The sequence below is a fragment of the Chelmon rostratus genome, chromosome 22, assembly GCF_017976325.1.
Source record: "Chelmon rostratus isolate fCheRos1 chromosome 22, fCheRos1.pri, whole genome shotgun sequence".
NCBI lineage: Eukaryota > Metazoa > Chordata > Actinopteri > Chaetodontiformes > Chaetodontidae > Chelmon > Chelmon rostratus.
Window position 1 is genome coordinate 3,978,896 of NC_055679.1, and position 20,174 is coordinate 3,999,069.

Genomic DNA, 20,174 nt, shown 5'->3' on the forward strand with positions numbered 1-20,174 from the left:
ACACCAAGTTTGCTGAAAGCTGGAGCTAAAGCAACAGCCCGCATTTCCCATCATGCCATGCTGAGTAGTTCAAGTTTGTTAAGAGTCTGTAATGTAACATGCTGCTTCATGTTGGTATTCGTCATTTTTGTGCTGGTTTATAGTTTTAACCATTAGTGAGGTGGCTGCTAACCCAATTAAACACCCATCCTATCGCCTATTGACAAGCAGTGCAGAATTTAAAAGAATATTTTCCGAAGCACACCCAGATTATTTTCATCAATTCAAGCAAACTTCACGGAGAACAATGAGGGCAAAAAGCATCACCAATCTGTTTTAGCCGAATATCCTCTGGTTTAGTTCAGCTAAAAACACAAAAACACAGAATCCATCGTGCTGATGGATTTGGTCAGCGTGTCGTTCACTGCCAGGCCTCCTAACACTGAAACACGAGGGCAGAGGATATTAATGATCGTGAAATTTTAGCAGCGGCGCTCACTCGGCTGAAGAGTAAATACAGGAGAAACACTGGTAGTGGCACTCTGATCACGTCAAGAGTCTCCCAAGCAACAAAGCCGTGGATATGATATTTGATTTAAATGTTATTTTTGGCATAAGCAAGTTTTTTGGCCTGGCAGGAGTTCCCATGATTATAGTGGGAACACAGGTGCAGTTGTATGACACCATATGGGAAAATATAAAGATTATGCTGACAGGTAAAACTCTCATTTCTCATGACATCTCTGGCTGGTCATGCTTACCACAGACACCACTCTTTGTACCGCAGCGTGACACATTAAACTGTGCATGGGCAACATGCACAAGTCAAACGAGCGTGTATAAATTTGACTTACTGAAAACATGACAGCCCCAGTTGGCATTGTTTACACTCGCTGACTGGTCCGACTGGAGCCTTCATCATTACTGGAGGGCAGCATGTTTACGTGTTCATTTAAGTGTTTTTCTATTATCAAGATACCACAGATTTCAAATCCGGAACTACTGGCACCATATTTTCTGCTGTGGTTTCCTGATTCAGCACATGCCAAAGAAGTAATTCACAACTCAGAAAATTATGAGAAAATGTCAGTGGGGGGAGGAAATGTCTCCCTGATAAGACAAGGGAAGCTTTGTCTGGGATGTTGTTATATTTGACAGCAGATTATTTAATAGATTTATGTTGCTTTAGTTTGAGGTTAGGACTCTCCATTTAAAGACAGCCGGTGCCAAGTTCTGCCACAGTGTGGGTGTCTTGTTTGAATATAGTTTTTCTCTATGTGTGCATTTTGTCAGCTTGTCTAGGTTCTATGTATGCAGCCGTTTTTGTCTGTGTTTGCCCATGTATTTGTGTGTGAGGAGACTTTAATCCCTCTCCACCGCTCTTCCTCAGGTACGGCATCTTCGAGCGCTGCAGGGAGTTGGTGGAGGCGGGCTTTGATGTTCGGCAGCCAGACAAAGAAAACGTAACACTCCTCCACTGGGCCGCCATCAACAACAGGATAGACTTGGTCAAGTGAGTCCAGATGATGTACTGTAGTTCTATTAAGGTGTGGGAGCCAACACAAATGTTCTGCTGTAAATATTCCTAGCTGTGTCTGACCCTCTCTAACACCTCTCATACTTTTCTGTAATTACTGCCTCAAGTTGGTAATGTTGCAGGAGTCAAGAGCCTGTATTTAGTTCTTCAGCTAAACATGTTCCTGCCTTTTATATTAAGACAGCGACATGGTATGGAACTCTAAACATGAACTATGTGTTCCAATTGAGTATAATTAACTGAAGTAAAACCACCACCAGATATACCAAGATATACAGTTTCGATTCACATACTCAGGAAACCAGTATGTGACAGTGTGCTGCCACTTTGGTTGAGGAGACAGGTTCTGCAGTACATATGGTGCACAGTTAGTGAAGCTATCATACTGCACAGCTGACCCAATGTGCAGGAGTGCAACTAAGGATTATTGTCATAATCGATTCATCTGCCAGTTATGTTCTCAAATGATTGATCAATAATTTATTCTATAAAATGTCAAACATAGTGAAAAGATGCTCATCACGCTTTCTTAGAGCTCAAAATGATTTAAATTATGGGAAATGTTTTTGGCTTGCTAATGCATGCTGTGTGCAGTCATGGGCATCAGGTGTTGGCAAGAACAGCCAGTCAATTATTATCTACCAGTTATATAGCATACACCTAGATAAGATTAACAAAAAGAGATTAGGTTCACACGTAGGTGCAGGACAAGGTTTCACCTGATGATTGTGTTTGTTTGTGCAGGTACTACATATCAAAGGGAGCCATAGTGGACCAGCTGGGAGGAGACCTCAACTCCACACCTCTGCACTGGGCCACCAGGTACCACACACTTACCACAGATAACAGATCTTCCATTTGGTGGACATATTAAATCCACCAAGCCTTTGTTTGTTTTTATTTGGAATATGATTCATACCTTCATAATATCATTTTCTTTTGATTCCTTCAAATTGCTCTCTCTTACCCACAGTTCTAATGCAAAGAACCTGAATATACCTTCTGTATGTTAGCTTCTCTCTTCTGATTACCTCAGTTTTAGAATTATTATTTTATTGAGGTTTTCAAACATGGCAAGAGGTTCTAAATCACTCCTATAAACACACATTGATGAACTTATCCTCGGACTGTTGGACCATCGTATTCTTTTTTATTGCTATTTTATTATTTTCACTGCTCGTCAACACTGCGAGTTTACGACCAGGTCCTCTGTGTCAACTTGATTGTTTGAAGGTATTCTATTTCCTTCCTCCTCTTTGTAATGATCACTCAGTCCAGCTGTAACTGGTGAGAAGGGACAGGTCACATGACATCCACCTCCCTCTCCCAAGCAGACAGGGGGGCACGACATGCCGTCATCCTGAATTATTGATGGGCTTGACAACAGGCATCCACACCATCGCTGCTCCACAGACATTCAGGAGTCCTGTGTCACCCTCTGCCTCCCTTCTCCCCACCTCCAACCAGCTAATGACCTTTAAAAGCCCCCAGCCTCCTCTGTCTGTATGACCTCAGCCATGCTGGAGCTGAGTGCTGGGTGTTAATGGCTTTGTCTGCTCAGGTTAACACACAGCAAATAATTGTCACGTTTCTGTGCAGTGAAAGTGATCACAGTCACATGTCTCACCAAGGCAATGAAATAAAACTAAAACAACAAGTTGTATGTCATTCCAAATCTTCATTGTCCTGTAGGGGGAAGTTTACACTGCAGACAGCCTTAGTAATACAAATACATTTTGAAACGCAATATACTGCATGCAATAAAAGCATGCAACAAATTACCTGCCAGAACATCAAATAAGAAGAGGAGACAGGGAATCAGTTTCTCAATATCATCTGAGAGTATGAGGATACATCATTTCATGTGCAAATATAGCAATTCAATAGCAGTGGGACTAAAGAGACCCTGATGTTTGCACTGTTGATCTTAGCTATGTCACCCACTCAGCCTTGAAGTGGGTTCTGAAGTGAGAGGGGCTTTGGCCTAAAAGACCCTTGACAGGTTCAGTAAAGCTCAAAAGAAACAGAGCATCTAAGATGTCACAGGAAATGTCTGTATCTCTTTTAATTTGCTGTTTGTTTTGGATTAATCTCCCAGACAAGGACATTTATCCATGGTGGTGCAGCTCATGAAATATGGCGCGGACCCGTCTTTGATCGACGGCGAGGGCTGCAGCTGCGTTCATCTGGCCGCTCAGTTCGGCCACACCTCCATCGTGGCCTACCTTATCGCCAAAGGACAGGTGGGAAACTGTAACGCTGCAGCTTATTTGTCAGGGAGAGAAAGTGATCTTATAATACCTATAATGGTCCTTTCCACAACAGCAAATGTGCTCATCTGACAGATCTTTAGCATGATTGCTACAGTCCACTGGGATGTTTTAAAAACAGACATGGTAATTGCTAAAATAGGAGCTAAATCGCTTCCGTTGATTTATCATCTCTTTCTTGTTTGTGTCTTTGTCATTTGGGTTTTGCCAGCCTCTAGTCTGTGTTTTGATGGCATTTTGTACCAGTGCCCTCCACCAGGGGGAGCCCTGCTGCTTCTATTTCCCACCTCTCACTTCTCCTTCAGCTCCTTCAGTTTGTTTATTGCATCTTTCCTCTGTGTCAGGATGTGGACATGATGGATCAGAACGGCATGACTCCTCTGATGTGGGCGGCGTACAGGACACACAGGTGTGTGCACAATATACTCATGCCACTACAGTTTTATGATTAGTTGTCTGCCTTGACAAGAAATGTCAGTGACAAAGTTTGGATTTCCTTTCCATTGTCTGCAGCCAGTGCAGAAGTGCACTGATACACATGCACAAGCTTGAGCATGTCTGTGCTGACTGCAGCCACACACACACACAACTTTGTCATGTCAACATGATTGGTCACTCATTAGACAGACAGCAAACACAGTGAAACAAGCCTGCTCAGCTTTATTGGAATATTCTCTGACAGGATCATTTCTATTTGTAACTTGGTCATTTAACATATTTGTCCCTGAGGGGGAATTACATCATTAGCCGCGAAAAACAGATGTTGTAGCATGACGAAGAAAGGGATAATAATGGAGAAGAAGTAGAAGATTAAATCTGATTGTAATGTAATGAGTTTCCTTATGACATCAATGGGTTTCTAGCAGTCGAAATGTGTTGCTGTTTCAAGCAAAAACACAAATAATATCTAATTCCAGCTTCTCAGATGTGTAGTCTTTTACCTTGCATGATACATTTGAATGAACTGAATATTTGAAATCAGATAATCAACGCATACAATATAATCACCCTAGTCGGCCTCTTTGTCCTTCTTCCTCCTCGTGACAAGCCTGTTTGTCTGGTGGGTTTCTATCTAGTTTTGACTCAAAATATTGCTCTGTGTGACAGCGTGGATCCCACCCGGCTGCTACTGACCTTCAACGTGTCTGTCAACCTGGGCGACAAATATCACAAGAACACAGCGCTGCACTGGGCCGTGCTGGCCGGCAACACCACTGTCATCAGCCTGCTGCTGGACGCCAACGCTAACGTTGATGCACAGAATATCAAGGTAGTGCCCTCTCATGGCTTCATCCACTGTTTCATATTGCATATGCATTTCCATATTCTGTGTCAAAAAATTCATGTAAACAAATAAGACAGCTAAGAATAGTGGAAATGTAGCTTCCAGAGGTTTTCGTGATGGCAAATGTGTACCGACTGGTCTTCTGTTGTTTTAAAGGGCGAAACACCGCTAGATCTTGCCAAGCAAAGGAAGAACGTTTGGATGATCAATCACTTACAGGAAGCGCGGCAGGCCAAAGGTTACGACAGCCCGTCCTACCTGAAGAGACTGAAGATGGACAAGGTACACACACGCACACACGCGTGGGCTCAAACACATTACATCACACTTCAAAAGAGAAGGGAACCTCATGCAACCATCTAATCTTGGCTGTAAAGACACACCACACACACACACACACACACATACCTTTGTTTTAGCTCAAACAGACATGCTCAGACCAGCCCGCCCAGGCTGAACTCTTGCAGTGCTGCAGGGATCACGGCACGTCTGGGGCCCGTTGTGTTTACCTTTCAGCTGAAAGCTGTCAATTTGTCAGCTGTTTACTACTTTTCAAGTCAGACAGTCTGACAGGAAGGAGACGGCTCTTAAATGACGGATTATGTCTACCATTACAACGACCGGAAAATACGGGAACAAAGTGACTTTTATACCATCCGGTCTGACCACAGTGGGTGGTGATTCATACGTGTCCTGATGAGAAATACTAAAGTATCAGCCACAGCCCGAACAAAGTGACATCCATTGTCTGTGCTTCATCATTTCCCACCCTGGAAGAAATTCTTCAGTGTGTTTGTTTGTAACTCAGTATGTCTCTTGATTTTTTGCATGCATGCATTTTTTTTTTTTGTTGTTGCTATTGAAAACTCTGTTTTAACTCTTAAATGTGTTGTTCTCTTTCCACTTGTCTGCTGGGATATTATTAGTTAATTAAGGTAAAGTTTAGAACTAGACAGTAAGTTTGCATACAAATAGACTACCACAATGGATGCCCATCCTCCACATAGAGATGATTGTGTGTGTCACTGTGCTTATAAATATAATTAATAGATTGTAGACTATTTTTTGGATCACACTGAGGTGTGAGGTTTCTCTGAACTTCAGTCCAGATCCCCCAGTGTTGTAATAAGTAAAAATACAAATGGCTGTAAAAAGATGAAATAAAAATTAAATTTCACGTAACCTGTGTTGGGACACTTCACCTTTATACACAAGCAATTGATTGCATGAACAGATATACTGAATATCTAGACTATGTCTGCTGTTTTTAGGCAGTAAAGATTGTAATGATGAACATAAAAGCTAAAGATGACATTTTTAAACATGAACCTTTGCATCTTTAGCTGTGATTTCTCTCATAACTCTTCTGATATTCAAAACAAACTCTCACTCAAATAGAGACTTTTGGAAATGCTTACTGTGTTTGATTACAGTAGATAGATGTTTAAAGTCAAGATTCATGCGCTTGACTGATGTGAATTTTTATAGCTACAAAATGCTAAATGGGACACCTTGTGAAAATCTCACCATCTTTTTTCCTTTTCTGTCTTGTTGTGCCCAACTTACACCTGTCTTTACCCATCTTCATTTCATTCTCTACAATATCTCTATCCCTTTCATGGCTTTTTCGTGTTCAACTCTTTCTTGCCCTATACTTTAATCCCCGTCCACCAATCTCCTTCTTTCATGCCTTCATTTTCACCTCTTGCACATCTCCTCTCACCTCCTATATGTCCGACTTTCCTGTTTTTCTTCCCCCTATCTCCCCTGATTTGCCATCTCTATCCATCCTTCTCCTTCCTCCCCTCCTGCTGCAGGAGTTCAGGCAGAAAGTGATGCTAGGAACACCCTTCGTGGTCATCTGGCTGGTTGGCTTCATCGCTGACCTGGACATTGACTCCTGGCTGATCAAGGGCCTCATGTACGCCGGCGTCTGGGTCGCTGTGCAGTTCCTTTCCAAGTATGTCTCAACACAAATAAACTACACACGCCAGCACACATATCATTTCCAACATGCCACACTCTGCAGTGGCAGTGACACATACTTACACACACATTGTATCCCCTGCTTCAACCTCATTACCACTGCCATCTGGTCCTGCTGGCATAGTTTGTAGTGACACTCACCACTGTTAGCTCTGCAACTACAATAACACACATTACCCAGTGTGTTAGCTTTATGTTTACTGACATTCTTGGAATACTTATTCGTTGAAAAAACGAGTACCACGGCAGTATGCCATCAGGTTACGCTGTGGTTTATTTTTGCTGCTGTCAGGATACAGATCAAAGACTCAGGTTTGCATTTGTGCATATGTACTACAGTGAGCAGGTTTCACATCTGCAGCAAGAATGCCTTGATGTACTGAACGTTTAAGTTATGAGCTGAGCAGTGCTTGTAGAGGGAATGATGATGTAAGGGAACATTCTGGCTTATTAAATATTTCACCAAAACTGCTCAAATAAGACCCAAGTTATAATCAACTGGAACTACGTTTTAATAGTAAGTAGTGTTATTGCCAGGCTATGTCAAGTTTGACGAGGGGATGGTGTGAAGCAGATTGCTTCGTACTGTGCACACAATATTTGATTGACAGGAGGTGCAGTGCAGAAATGAGACAAAGACAAATTTGATTACCATTTGCAGAAACACTGCTGATACCATTGACCTTCCCCTCTCGTGTCTCTCTGCAGGGCTTTCTTTGACCACTCCATGCACAGTGCCCTCCCTCTGGGAATCTACCTGGCCACCAAGTTCTGGATGTACACCACCTGGTTCTACTGGTTCTGGAATGATATCCTTTTCTGTCTCAGACTCCATCAGTTTTCACTGTTTTCTTAAAGTAGTAGTTTGACGTACGGGGAAAATGAAGTTGTTGTCAGCGGCCGATTAGCTTAGCTTAGCAAAACGGCTGAAAACAAAGGGAAACAGCTAGCCTGGCTCTGTCCAAATAAGACAGGTAAGAAAACCTGCCTACCCTCATCTCTAAAGCTCATTAACATGTCAATACATGTTATCTACTGTTTTTTAAATCTGTCCAAAAACCAAAGCGCAAAAACAGGAAAGATGTGATGTTATGGCAGCTATGTGCTGGACAATTTTTTACAGTCGCCAGGCAACCAGTGGACGCTTCGGACCGAACAGGCAGATTTCCCAAATTGCCCAACTATTCTTTTAAAAGCAAAAACTTGTTTTGAAAAAGACAGTGGCGACGTTCTTCAGACATAATCTCAGTTAGGAAGCTGTGTGCTGTCACTCTGCAGCAGTGCTCGATAAGCAGTCTGTCAGCATAAACAAGAGAAAACAAAATCAGGATGACTTCCCAGGAGGTTTTGCTCCGTGCAACATGAGGCTGAACTTTGCATGGTTATACAGAATCTGACATTTGATCAGTCAGAAACAGTCGCACGTAGCAAACGACACTTTCCAGTTAAAACAGTCAGTAATTGCTTTCCTAACCGCCATGCTGGCAAACGCTTCACTTCAGTCTGTGTGATGAATCATGTTGAATCATACCATTTATAGTTTGAGCATTTAGTTGATTCTTGAGTCTTATACAAAGGAAGAAGTTAAGATTCAGCGTTTTGCTCGGGGACACTTCACCTAGAAACACTTTGGTTGTTCCTGGAATCAACCTTTCACATTTTTAATACTCTCTAAATCCCAAATAATGCTGAGGACTTCACTGAACAATCACTGTTGACCCATTTCCCTACATTAACATTAGGCTATGAGTCAAGTTGTAGTTTGGTCCTTTGTAGCTCTTTGCAACCACTCAGAGTGATGGATGGCCTCTTCTGTCCACCTGTTTAAGTCTTACTCACCCACAAGCCACTTGTGTGTGAAGCACGTCAGAGCTCGGAGACCTGGCACGCTGTTTACTGGAAAAAAGACATGAATTCAACGCCTTGGAGTTGTGTCACATGCTGGTTGAAATGGGATATTTATGCTTGGCTTTTTAGCAATCACACAAATCACACTACACAAGCCAAAAGCTTTTATGAATTTTATGAATATCTAAATAAAATGCAGACTTGTAAAATAGCTTTTTACTGCTTTCTGCTGCCTGTGATGTATTTTATTTCAAGAAACCAGAAGATTACCAGGGAAATCGCTCGTGTTGGCAGAGTGGAGCATCAGTGAGATTGAGTTACAGGCCAGTTTGGGTGGATGAAACGAGTGGAATAGAGAAAGGTTAATGTAAAGAGCAGAAGAAGTTGGTGGAAATTATGTGAAACAGATGCAGACACGAAGTGCCACAATCACAGGGTCTCTTTGTGATGGATATTTAGGTAAAGATGTAGTTATGTGTATAAATGAACATGCTGCTTTGTTTTTTGGTGCCTGTTGCTGTGCTGTGAATTGTGAACAGGCGGTTTAGTGTGCAGCAGCTGCTGGCTTAAAACCCAATGAAGAGTTTTTGTTGGCCTCTCGCGTTTTTCCTCTTGTTCATGGAAGAATTGCCTGTCTGTTCGGAAGCTGCTAATTGCGGGAGGTGAGAGGGGAGCTCTTGTTTGTGAAAGGCATTTAATTTTCCGCCTCATTGCTCCACTAATGGGAAGGGAGAGGAAGATGTCTTTGACCTCAGCTTCATGAAAAACAAACCTCTGCTCTCAGATCTTTTCAGTTATTCTGAAGTGCTGCTTGAGAAGTGTTTTGAGCGTGTTTTTCACGGATGTATGGTGTGTCTACACAATCTAAAATTGATGGAAGGAGTCAATTACAATGACATACCTGCTCCCTAAGCTGGGTTTCTCCTGTAATTGTTTGTACGTGGATTGAAAGTTGCTCCTCTGACTGCTGGCAGGTTCGATCTTGTGTGACATTTGCTTATGAAAAACAAGTTCTTTCAGGCTTCCCTTTTGCCCTCCAGCTATCAAGGTTGTCATGAAGCCTTTGTGTCTGCCATAAATCCAGTAATGCTGTCTTTTACATGCCTGTTTCGCTGAAAGACGAGCTGTTTCATGTTCCTGACTGCACAGGGAGTGCCTTGCAGACATGCTTTATCTGTTGTAAGCTGTGGTCACTCTCTCACTCAGGTGGATAGTTGTACGACCATACTTGTCCAGTTGACTGCTTACATACAAATGAGTACTTTTCCATCGCATTTATTTATACAAATCAAGAGATTTGCAAATTAGGAGCACCGTGGGGCTGAATGACTGGTTTTAACTCGAAGTTAATAATAAATTAAGAGATAATGTATGAGTGAGACGGTTTACATTGCTACCCACAAGTGAAATGAAGCCAAAGTTGAGTTGAGGTTTGAGTTATGTTAGAATGAAATGAGTTTGTATAACATGTTGTCTGAAATTGGGGAAAAAAGGACAAAATGGCACAAAAAGGCTTTTATGCTTGGTTGAGATGGAGAAGTTGTTCGCATGACAGAAAGAAAATTCATTGGAAGCAGATGTGGCAAATGAATCCTTACATATATGAAGCACGGGACATAAACTGAAGCTCCTGCTCTGTGTGAAGTGATGAAGAGGCACCTGACTGGAGAATTAGCACCGCCAGCTCGTGGTCTCCATGTGGGCAACTTGGACGGCTAATGTTGGATTGTCGCAGCCTCTCAACTTCCAACCTCAGAGAGCTGTGAGGAGAGGAGTTTACAAAGCTGTCCAACCATACAACAAGCAGTTTGTTTGAAACATGGTGTTGGCTGTTGACCTTCTCTAACGTCCTTTGTATTCTTCGGTCTGTGGTGTCAGGGAGGCATCAGTTTCCTCTCTCTGACCCCGCAGAGCATGGTTACATAAACTGTGGACTGAGGCCCAGTGGCGGGGTCCCGAAGTTCCACGTTTTGTTCGAATTTGCAGTTAAAGTCAACTTTTATTGAACTTGGATTTGAAGATGAGAATATAAACCTTTCATTTGTGTCGCAGGCTAAAAGATTCCAACATCTGGTTTAAAGTGTCCTGGCCTGATTATCAAATGTGAAAGAAGACGTCTCCATTTCACTTTTACTGTCTTTGGTGACAATAAACAAGAAAGGGGGGAAACTGGAGATCGGAGACTGTCCTCTCAGTTCGACCGTGTCTTTATGCAGCCCGGTATGTTGCAAATCTTTGTTCTGCCTTCCAGGTTAAAACATTTTATCCTCCAGCTCTGACCCATTTTCTCCTTTTGTGAGCTCACCGTCCTCCTCAGATGTGTGTTTGAAAACAGATCAGATGACAAGGGTGGAGCTCTATGACGGTGCTTTTGTCTGTCCCAGACTCGGATCATATTTTCCTCCATAGACGTTGCTCATGAATGCATTTCCAGCAGGTGAGCGTCTGGAAATAACCAGAGTCAGTGCAAAACCTGAAACTTCAGAAGAGCTCCACGCCGATTTCAGGCCAAACTTTTAGCCCCATCATGAATTCAGCCTGGAGTTTTGTACTGATACAGAACTGATTCCACCTCAGCCTGTCTGCACATCATTGCGGTCTTCAGATACCACACTGATAAATCCGCCTCTAGCTCTCTTGCTCGCCCTCGGCTGTCAGCTGTTAGGGAAACCTCATGACCGCTCAGCCTTTCAAAAGATAAATGTGTGCTTACGGGGAGGTGATGGCCATCTCTCCCAGAGGAAGCATTGAAACCCATTTGTCTGACAAGTTGCATTAATCACTGGCACCATCTCTGCAGCTCCAGCGGTCACTGGCGTGGTGGACCAGTGAGGTGCTCTGGGAAATGTTTCAATAATCATTTCTAGTAGAGGATAATGTCAGCGCCCAGTTCTTTATGAAGATCAATGGCTTCATGTGGTTTTTAGGGACTTGTAGAGGCCTCTCTTTGTCCGTCAGTGGAGGGAAGGGCTTATCAGTGAAGTCAGAGCTGTTGCTGGAGGCATGACCAGAAAGCTGTCGGCTCTTCCTCACCAGCAGAGGAAAGCTGCTGTTGGGGCCTGTGATGTCAGAGCTTATGGTGGAGCTGCTGATGACTTCTCTCCCAACTCACCTCCAGGGCTAATGCTTCAGAGGGTTTCACTGGCGTCTGTTTTATGGTGGATTTGGTGTAACTTTTCCTGGCTGGTGTTCACATCAAGTGTGTTTTGACAACAGACATCCCAGAGTTCAGTTTGAAATAAAGCGTGCAATATAAACTGAAACAGTTCAGCAGAGAAACTCATCTGTGCAGCTATTTCTGACGATGTGATCGAGAGGATTATCAATTTTGGTAGGAGATAGCAAGATTTTTGATCGTAGTGTTGTTCAGTCGGCCGTTCCACTCTGAAATACCAACTATTGGATAGATTGCTATATACATTTGATCCAGACATATATGCTCTCCTCGGGATAAATAGATTTCATCCCAACTTTTTAGGAATCAGCGTTGTAGCTACAGTGCAGGTGTTTCATTTTAAGCCTAGAATGTGATCCAGACACATTTATGGAACACGTCTTCCACAAATGGGACTTTGTGGCCTGCCAGCTTCCACTCTCCAATCTGTTATTGAAAGAAGATGAGAATATTGCGAGATGCAAAACGCACATGGCGGAGTGTCACTTTGAATTATACAGAAATATTTGATCCACTAAGAGGTAACAGACACCTTTCTGGTACCAGTTACCCTGAAGAAAGTATTCTTACACGGCTGCTCTAACACGTTGTCCACTTTATGGGCTGAAGACGACGCCTTCATGTGCTGTTGTACGTTAAGATGCATCCCACTGAAACTCGTGACCTTGCAACATGAATTCCTGATGACTCATTTTCACCTGTATCACCTCAGTTTGAACAGAATATTCTTCCTCTGTGTGGCTTCGGTTTCTGGCCCACAGTGATTCTGTCATAGTTTTGCGGTTTCCGTCACACATTAGCGCACGGCGTCGAGGCTTTCACTGTCACTTGGCTGGTTTCCTGCGGGATTCGGCTGACTCATCCACACCTGCATGACTGACTCTGCTGGTAATCAGTTACAGCCTTCTCAAAGGCAGTCCACATCTTTGTGTGGATGTTTTCCAGGAAGGAGCTCCCTGCTTGACTGCGCGAGTCCAGATGAGAGAGAGCTGCCGTCTTCGTCACAGGTTACCACGCAGTGAAAACCTGACTCAGGTTGCTGTCAGAGTTGTAAATGTACAGGAAATGTTTCACTGACATTTGTGTAAAGGTGTTTCTAGAACAACATGACGGGCCAAGTGTTGGTCCTGCACGCTGCTGAAGTAGATGCTCATTTCTGGTTGTCATCAACTGAATATTTATAGTTAAAAAGTCTCAATAAAACCATTGGGGATGATTTATTTTTAACATAACATGAAACATAGTTGTTACCTTTGGACAGCAGCAGTCTGTCAGTGTGTATGTGAAGCCAGCTGTGAACAAAGTCCGCTTTGGGGGATGCTAACAGCAACAGAAATATATATTTGTGTACATTTTTGAAAATTAGCACCTTTAAAAGTGGATGAACAGACAACTATCACTGCATTGCTTTGATACTGAAGCTCACTTGAAAACATGATGATTCTCAGGCAGTTCTGAACTGATGTAGATTGCCTTTTACGATACTGTGGCTAAAAGAGAAAAGCCACCAGCTGACAGACCCGTCTTTAAAAGAAACAAAAACGAGTCAGAAAAAGCAGTTTGTCTGCCACCTTCCTTAACCTGGCTGCACATCTCCCCTTTGCCACCGTCCACGTGCCCTTCCTGATCAACACCCTGGCTCTGTTCTACAACTTTGGCAAATCCTGGAAGTCTGACCCGGGAATTATCAAAGCGTCAGAGGAGCAGAAGAAAAAGGTGAAGTCACAGGAAAGCAACAGGCAGCAAGCACGTCGTCTAAAATAAATGTCGCTCATGTTTTCTTGTGTGTCACATGTGCTTGTCGGACATGTTTGTGTGTGACGTGAATTTTTTTCCCCCCGTATATTCTGACATGTGAGGTCAGTTCAGCTGTGAAAAGTCCAGTTCGCAGCAGAGAGCGGACTGGAGAGACTCTTGGTGGCTGATTGCCTGACTCGTCCCTCCCTGCTCGGCCCCTCTGGCCCTCATTACAACACTCTGGTTGAGGACAAAGAGCCCCTTTGAACGATGAAGAGCTAAATTTACCCTGCATTGTTAGCCCAGCGCAGGACTCACCACTGTTTAGGCTGGTCAGCCACCTCAGACCAAAGGCTTCAAAGCCTTCTTGTCCTTGCAGAGAGTCCCCTTCCACCTTTTTCCTCTCATGTAGCCGGACATTCAGATTGTTGTATCTTTAGTTAATTTGCAGATAAGATGTGAAGGCAAACACGAGGCGAAATAGAAGTGTTATTTGTGCAGATTAGATAAAAAACAAACCTGTTAAGAAAGGTATTTTGCCTTCAATACTGAAAAGAAGCTGAAGGAATGAAACTGTAAATACTGTAGTAGCTTTTGTCCCAGTTGACCGTGAATCAGCCGAGCTTCCAGTGTGATCGCTCTGCTGGAAATCCCAGCCGCAGCTCGTACGCTGTCAGTAGGTCTTTTGTTGCCGTGCCAAATAGACCTTGGCGAGATGAATTTCTCCGCCGTCAGTTCATTTTTCTGCCATCTCTCTGGTGTGCTTCTATGAAATCATGCTTTTGTTTCTTGTTTCCTTCCTCCAGACAATTGTGGAGCTGGCAGAGACGGGCAGCCTGGACCTGAGCATATTCTGCAGTACCTGCTTGGTAAATTCTGACTTGCCCCCGACGAGAAATATATGACGCAGAGGACCAAAGCGGTAATGAGGCGACTTTTAATGCTTGTGTGTCTGTGTCCTCGCAGATACGGAAGCCCATCAGGTCCAAACACTGCGCCGTGTGCAACCGCTGCATCGCCAAGTTCGACCACCACTGTCCCTGGGTGGGGAACTGTGTCGGTATGTCAGCCACACACTTCCAAACAGCAGGCTCATAGTTTTCATTTCCACGCTGAGATTTGTGGCTTTTTGTTGGGTTTTATCAGTCCCATGTTCCACTTTAAGCAGCAGCATGTGTCCTGACTGATGGCCTGCTCGTGGTTCCCAGCAGAAAAACATGTTGAGGGAAAGTCGGACATCTGAGTCAGCCGGGGTGACTTTAATGAACAGTGTAGGCCTGTTCAGGTTCCTTTAAAAATAAATCAGTGTCCCGTGATATTATACGATAAAACTACACCAAAAAGGATCTAAAATTGGACAAAAATAAGACATCTCAAAGCAAACAAGCCTGAAAAACAAGGAACAGCCAAGATGACGGAGAAGAGAGGGCTTTAATGACAAGACGCAGGAAATGAAGGGGGGGGGGGGGGCTGTGAGTGTCCAGGACTCTGTCAGGTGGCGTCTGTGAAGCAAGGTGGAGGGAGGAGGGAGTGCAGGGGGTTTGTGGCGCGTCCATCTTTAAAGCAGGCGGTCAGGAAGAAGACTTCAGAGTGTGGAAACCGTCTGAACAAACAACAGGTCCTGCGTCTTCACCGCTGGGACCAGGAGCCTGGAAAAACGCCTGATAAAGTTCTGAAGAAGTTTTAAAATATCATAAACACAATGGGGATCTTTTAGAGCGGGGGTGCATAGCAGCGGCAGTAACGCAGTGTGTTTCATCAAACAAACGTGTTTACATTCAGTGTTATCCACCAGAACACATTGTGAGATAAAACAGGAGTCTAAAACTCCTCTGGGAACCTTTTATTTCCTGGGTTTCTTTCTCCCGATCACACCTGTTTGTGCTGCAGAATATCCAGTCGCGTTGTACATTCATGTAATCTTTTTAAAAAAATGTTTCAACTTAAATTCAACCCCAGGAAGCAAAAAAATGTCTTTTAGACGTGCATGACAGCCAGCTGCCTGCTCATGTCTCTTATCTCCGCTGCTGTCAAGCTCCTGAATTTGCACTCATCTGCATTCATTTGTATATTGAGTGCTAGCTTCTCCTTGCACACTTAGCCTCCATGGATGGTAACGTCTGTTTATGCATCCATCCCTAATGAGAAAATGTTGGCGTGCTAACATGCCAAACCAGGATGGTGAGCACGGCAAACAGGACTTGTTGAATGTTAGATCCACCGTTCAGCAGAGAGCTGAGCGCTTCCTTTCATCTCGTGTCAGTGAAGAGAATGAGCCGTGTTTGTTTCTCCCCCGCAGGAAGTGGGAATCACCGCTACTTCATGGGCTATCTGTTCTTCCTGCTCTGCATGATCTGCTGGATGATGTACGGCTGCATTTCCTGTGAGTATCCAGAGCCTCTTCCACATGCCTTTCCCCGCCTCACCCGCTCCGCCCCTTCACTCCTCTGTCTCTGCCCTCAGACTGGAGGATCCACTGTGCCACCACTTACGCCAAGGACGGTTTCTGGCTCTACCTGACCCAGATCGCCTCCTGCTCTCCCTGGATGTTCTGGATGTTCCTCAACAGCGTCTTCCACTTCATGTGGGTGGCGGTGCTCATCATGTGTCAGCTCTACCAGGTCTGCGTTCACGTTGATACACCGCCTTTAAAGACGTATTTAAAAAAAAAAAAAACATCAGCAGTTGAGCTTTCCTTACGTGACCTCTTTTGCCTCTCTCAGATCGCGGCTTTGGGAATCACCACCAACGAGAGGATGAACGCGCGGAGATACAAGCACTTTAAAGTCACAGCCACGTCCATCGAAAGCCCCTTCAAGTAAATGATCCTCTTATTTGTTCACGACACCGAGCTGCAGGTTTCAGTTCCACTGCAGGACTGGTTCACCCATTGTTGTCACTCACCTCCCGTGGTGTCTAATCCTAAGATAAGATAAGATAAGATAAAACTTTATTTATCCCCAGTCGGGGAAATTTGGGCATTACAGCATCATGTGATAGCAGTGGGAAGAAAAATAGCAGCTAGCTACAAGCTACAACTGAAGAGAGTGGGGCTTAATTTGTGGTGCTCATGTCATTAAAACATTGCATTGTCTCTTTAACAGTAACAACCTGGCAGAAACTGAGGCAGCCCGTGCCTTCATGAAAGCTAGGATGTTCTGTTTCTGTTGACATTGTTTTAGAGAGGTGCTGTATTTATGCTATGAGGTTTTTCTTTTATTCAGCCAACCCTCATCGATAGAAATGCGTCTTTATGTGGCGCTGAGAGCGTGTAGAAATGGTTGTGTTGATAGTGAAACTGCGCTGCCCCTCACGCTCCTCTCCGTCTTCTCTCCGCAGCCACGGCTGCTTCAGGAACCTCATAGATTTCTTCGAGATCCGCTGCTGCGGCCTGATGCGGCCCGTGACGGTGGACTGGACCACGCAGTACACAATAGAATACGACCAGACGTCTGGCTCGGGCTACCAGCTGGTGTAGAGGAGGAAGAGGAGAAGGAAGAAGAGCGGGGGGAGGGGAGCAGGGGGGGCAGGTGGAAGGAGGTTTGGAAGGATCCCCGTCCCCCCGCCCCCCTCGGCGTTCATATCGGAGCGATGCTGTTCTTGGGAGCGCTTGCTTTTTTTGGACCATCTCTCCCTCACCGATCAATAGACCTTGAAGTAAAAAAAAAAAAAAAGATCAGCCAGGACTAGCATGCTGTTACGGGGAAACACCACACCAACACCCCGCCCTCTCCCTCCGCCCCCACCACCACCTTTACTACTATTACTACTACTACTACTACTATTCTACAACATCAGACTTCATTACTGTACCTCCACTGCTATCAACCCCCTCCACCTCGTCTCTTCTCCCGAGCCCTTTGGACGGTGCGTTGCTGCCAGGCACGAACGGAGAGGAGAGAGGCCGACGGACGAGAGGAATTACAAAATAAAAGCTCTTCTGCTTGTACCGGAGACGTGGCGCCGCAGAGACAGCAGCGCCATAACGTGGCAGTATCGTTCTTCTCCCCTCCCACTTTATATCCTTATTTATGGTGTCCCTGTTGATGTGCCCTGTATGTATTTTTAAATTTTTGATTGGTTCGATTGCTGTTCCTGCGACAATGAACTGTGGTGGCCATGGAAGCTGAAGGAAAGCTTTTTTTTTTTTTTTCCTTTTGTTTGTTTTTATTTTTAAATCATGCATTCGTTTCCAAGTATGACAGAGATAAGGGAATGTCTTTGTAAGGTCTTGATTTTGCACCGTGATGAATTTTCGAGTCGAGCTGATGAGGATTTTGCCAATAGTTGAACTTATCAGAGGAAAAGTGTTGGAGCTGCTGGAGGAGTCCAACTTCTCACCCGCTGAAATAAAGCTGCAGCCGCTCGACATGAAACTTTTAGGAGGTTTTTTTGGCGAGTAATAACCAGAAAACGGTTGTCGTGCAGTATTAAGTGCATGAATTGGGACTCCTCCAGCGCTCGACCACTGTAGACATGACAGAAAATATCCTACAGACAATGTGATACAGGTATATTTATTTTAAAACTATTTATAGATAAAGTAACTATGTTCTAGCGCCATCATTTTTACATTTCACGTCATTTTAGCTGAGTAGGTTTTTATGAGAAAAAATGAGTACCTGTAGCTGTTTGACACGGAAGCCCGGGAACATTAGCATAAAGCTCTCTATAGACAGGTACAGCCAGTGTATTTATTAACAGCGGAGCTGAGTGTGAGAGAACGCAGCAGAAGGACGGACGAGTTTACACGGAAGGTGTCATTCCATGTGTGTTTTTCCTCAAAAAGCTGTAAAGTCTTATTTGTTTTTGTCCTTTGTCTGCCTACAACATTGCACTGATCGTCGTTTTTTTTTTTTTTTTTTTTTTGGCCATTACTGAACACAAGGGCCCAGCAGCGCCGCTTCACACCGACGCTTCCGTTGTTTACAGAGAGGAGGAGGAGGGGCCCATCAGACATGGCCGACTCCCATCACTTCCTGTCTGACCCCCCCCCCCCCGCGCAGTCGGCTCCGCAGCAGCAGCAGGATGGACTGAAGTGTAAAGAATGTGCATCTGTACATAAACAATATCTTTCTCTGTAACTTTTCTTTTCTTTTCGTCAGTGTTAGTCGAAGGTGCTCCTGGACCTTTTTTATTTTATTTTATTTTTTTGTTTGTTTCTCAAGTTTGGGGGATTTCTTCCAACCAACCAATGGAAAGAAGTGACTATACTCCAAGTGTATGACTGTAGCTTTTTGTGATGTCCGACACTGCTGTCTATAGGCATTTTAACCCCCGATTACCCTAAACTCCCCCTGCCAAGAACCTCCACTGCATGTACGATGCTTGGGACAGCTGGGCTCTCGCCGTCCCTCGTCGACCTGACCCCATCGTCATCACCATGGTGACAGCCCGGCAAGCCACGTGTCTGTATATAGTGAATGTTAAGTATTTGCAAGTACTTTTCTGCATTACGTTCGTTTGTCTGGTTTTTTTTTTTTCTTAGTTTCTTTCTCTCAAATCCAGTGTGTTTAGTGGAAGTTTTCTTTCAGGTCGCCAGATTTCCAGTCGGGCCCTCCTGTGCAAGTGTGTAATATATTTGAATGTTCCATGCTTGTGGACTCTGTAGTCACCCTAAAGGGTTTTTTTGGGGGGGGTTTTTTTGTTTTTTTTCTGTCATATACCGCTGGGTTTGTTATACCACTGGATGTACAAATTGTAAAGCAAAGACACTAGAGAACTAAGGCAGACGCCAAATTTTTTTGTTTTTGTTTTCTAAAAGCTGAAATGTGATCATGCAATAGTTTTAAGGATAGAGGGAGGTTATATTACATTAAGGCCTCCCAAACTTTTGGGCCTCGTGTTTGCATCATCAGAAGGGGGACGGTTATGTCATCATTCCCCATTTCACTCCCCCCATCTCGCTCACCAACAACTGATGTCACTTCTGCCCTACAAAGACAACACGCAGCAGCGACTTTCTGCGCGCTTTAAAGGTCAAAGGTCGCGACTTGGCTGGATTTCATATCAGTACCAGTAACTAACCACTTGTGTTCCAGTAATGCCTTTTTAAGCGACAGGAGGTAGATGTTGGCGAGTGTTTGTGTTTCGGGGGCAGAGTTCAGCACTCCCAGCTCATCCAGGACATGAATTCGAAGCCATTTCAGTCCTCACTAGTTCTTCCAGCAGCCTATCGAGTCTCTGTTCTGTGGCCCCTCTCACCTCACCACGTGGGATAATAAAATAAAAATAAAAAAATAAAGCACATAATCATCTCCAGTGCCTCTCTGCCCACCTTCAGACATCACTGTAACTCCGCTTCAGATGTAAACATATGGGCATGGTTCAGTTTTAATGGCTTTAATAATAAAATAC

General features: G+C 44.1%; 1 protein-coding gene across 1 annotated transcript in view; it reads left to right on the forward strand.

The window, feature by feature from the left end:
* The window catches only part of zdhhc17 (zinc finger DHHC-type palmitoyltransferase 17), a 40,315-nt gene extending 20,142 nt beyond the window's left edge, over positions 1–20,173 (forward strand). Inside the window, exons 4-18 of the mRNA XM_041964423.1 lie at positions 1,370–1,492; positions 2,261–2,338; positions 3,615–3,759; positions 4,131–4,195; positions 4,894–5,056; positions 5,228–5,353; positions 6,889–7,031; positions 7,766–7,866; positions 13,672–13,796; positions 14,624–14,686; positions 14,784–14,877; positions 16,117–16,200; positions 16,281–16,438; positions 16,541–16,635; positions 17,157–20,173. Coding sequence (XP_041820357.1) covers positions 1,370–1,492; positions 2,261–2,338; positions 3,615–3,759; positions 4,131–4,195; positions 4,894–5,056; positions 5,228–5,353; positions 6,889–7,031; positions 7,766–7,866; positions 13,672–13,796; positions 14,624–14,686; positions 14,784–14,877; positions 16,117–16,200; positions 16,281–16,438; positions 16,541–16,635; positions 17,157–17,295 — 1,702 coding nt within the window. The 3' untranslated portion in view covers positions 17,296–20,173. The remainder of the gene's footprint in view (positions 1–1,369; positions 1,493–2,260; positions 2,339–3,614; positions 3,760–4,130; positions 4,196–4,893; positions 5,057–5,227; positions 5,354–6,888; positions 7,032–7,765; positions 7,867–13,671; positions 13,797–14,623; positions 14,687–14,783; positions 14,878–16,116; positions 16,201–16,280; positions 16,439–16,540; positions 16,636–17,156) is intronic.
* The last annotated feature ends 1 nt before the right edge of the window (position 20,174 follows it).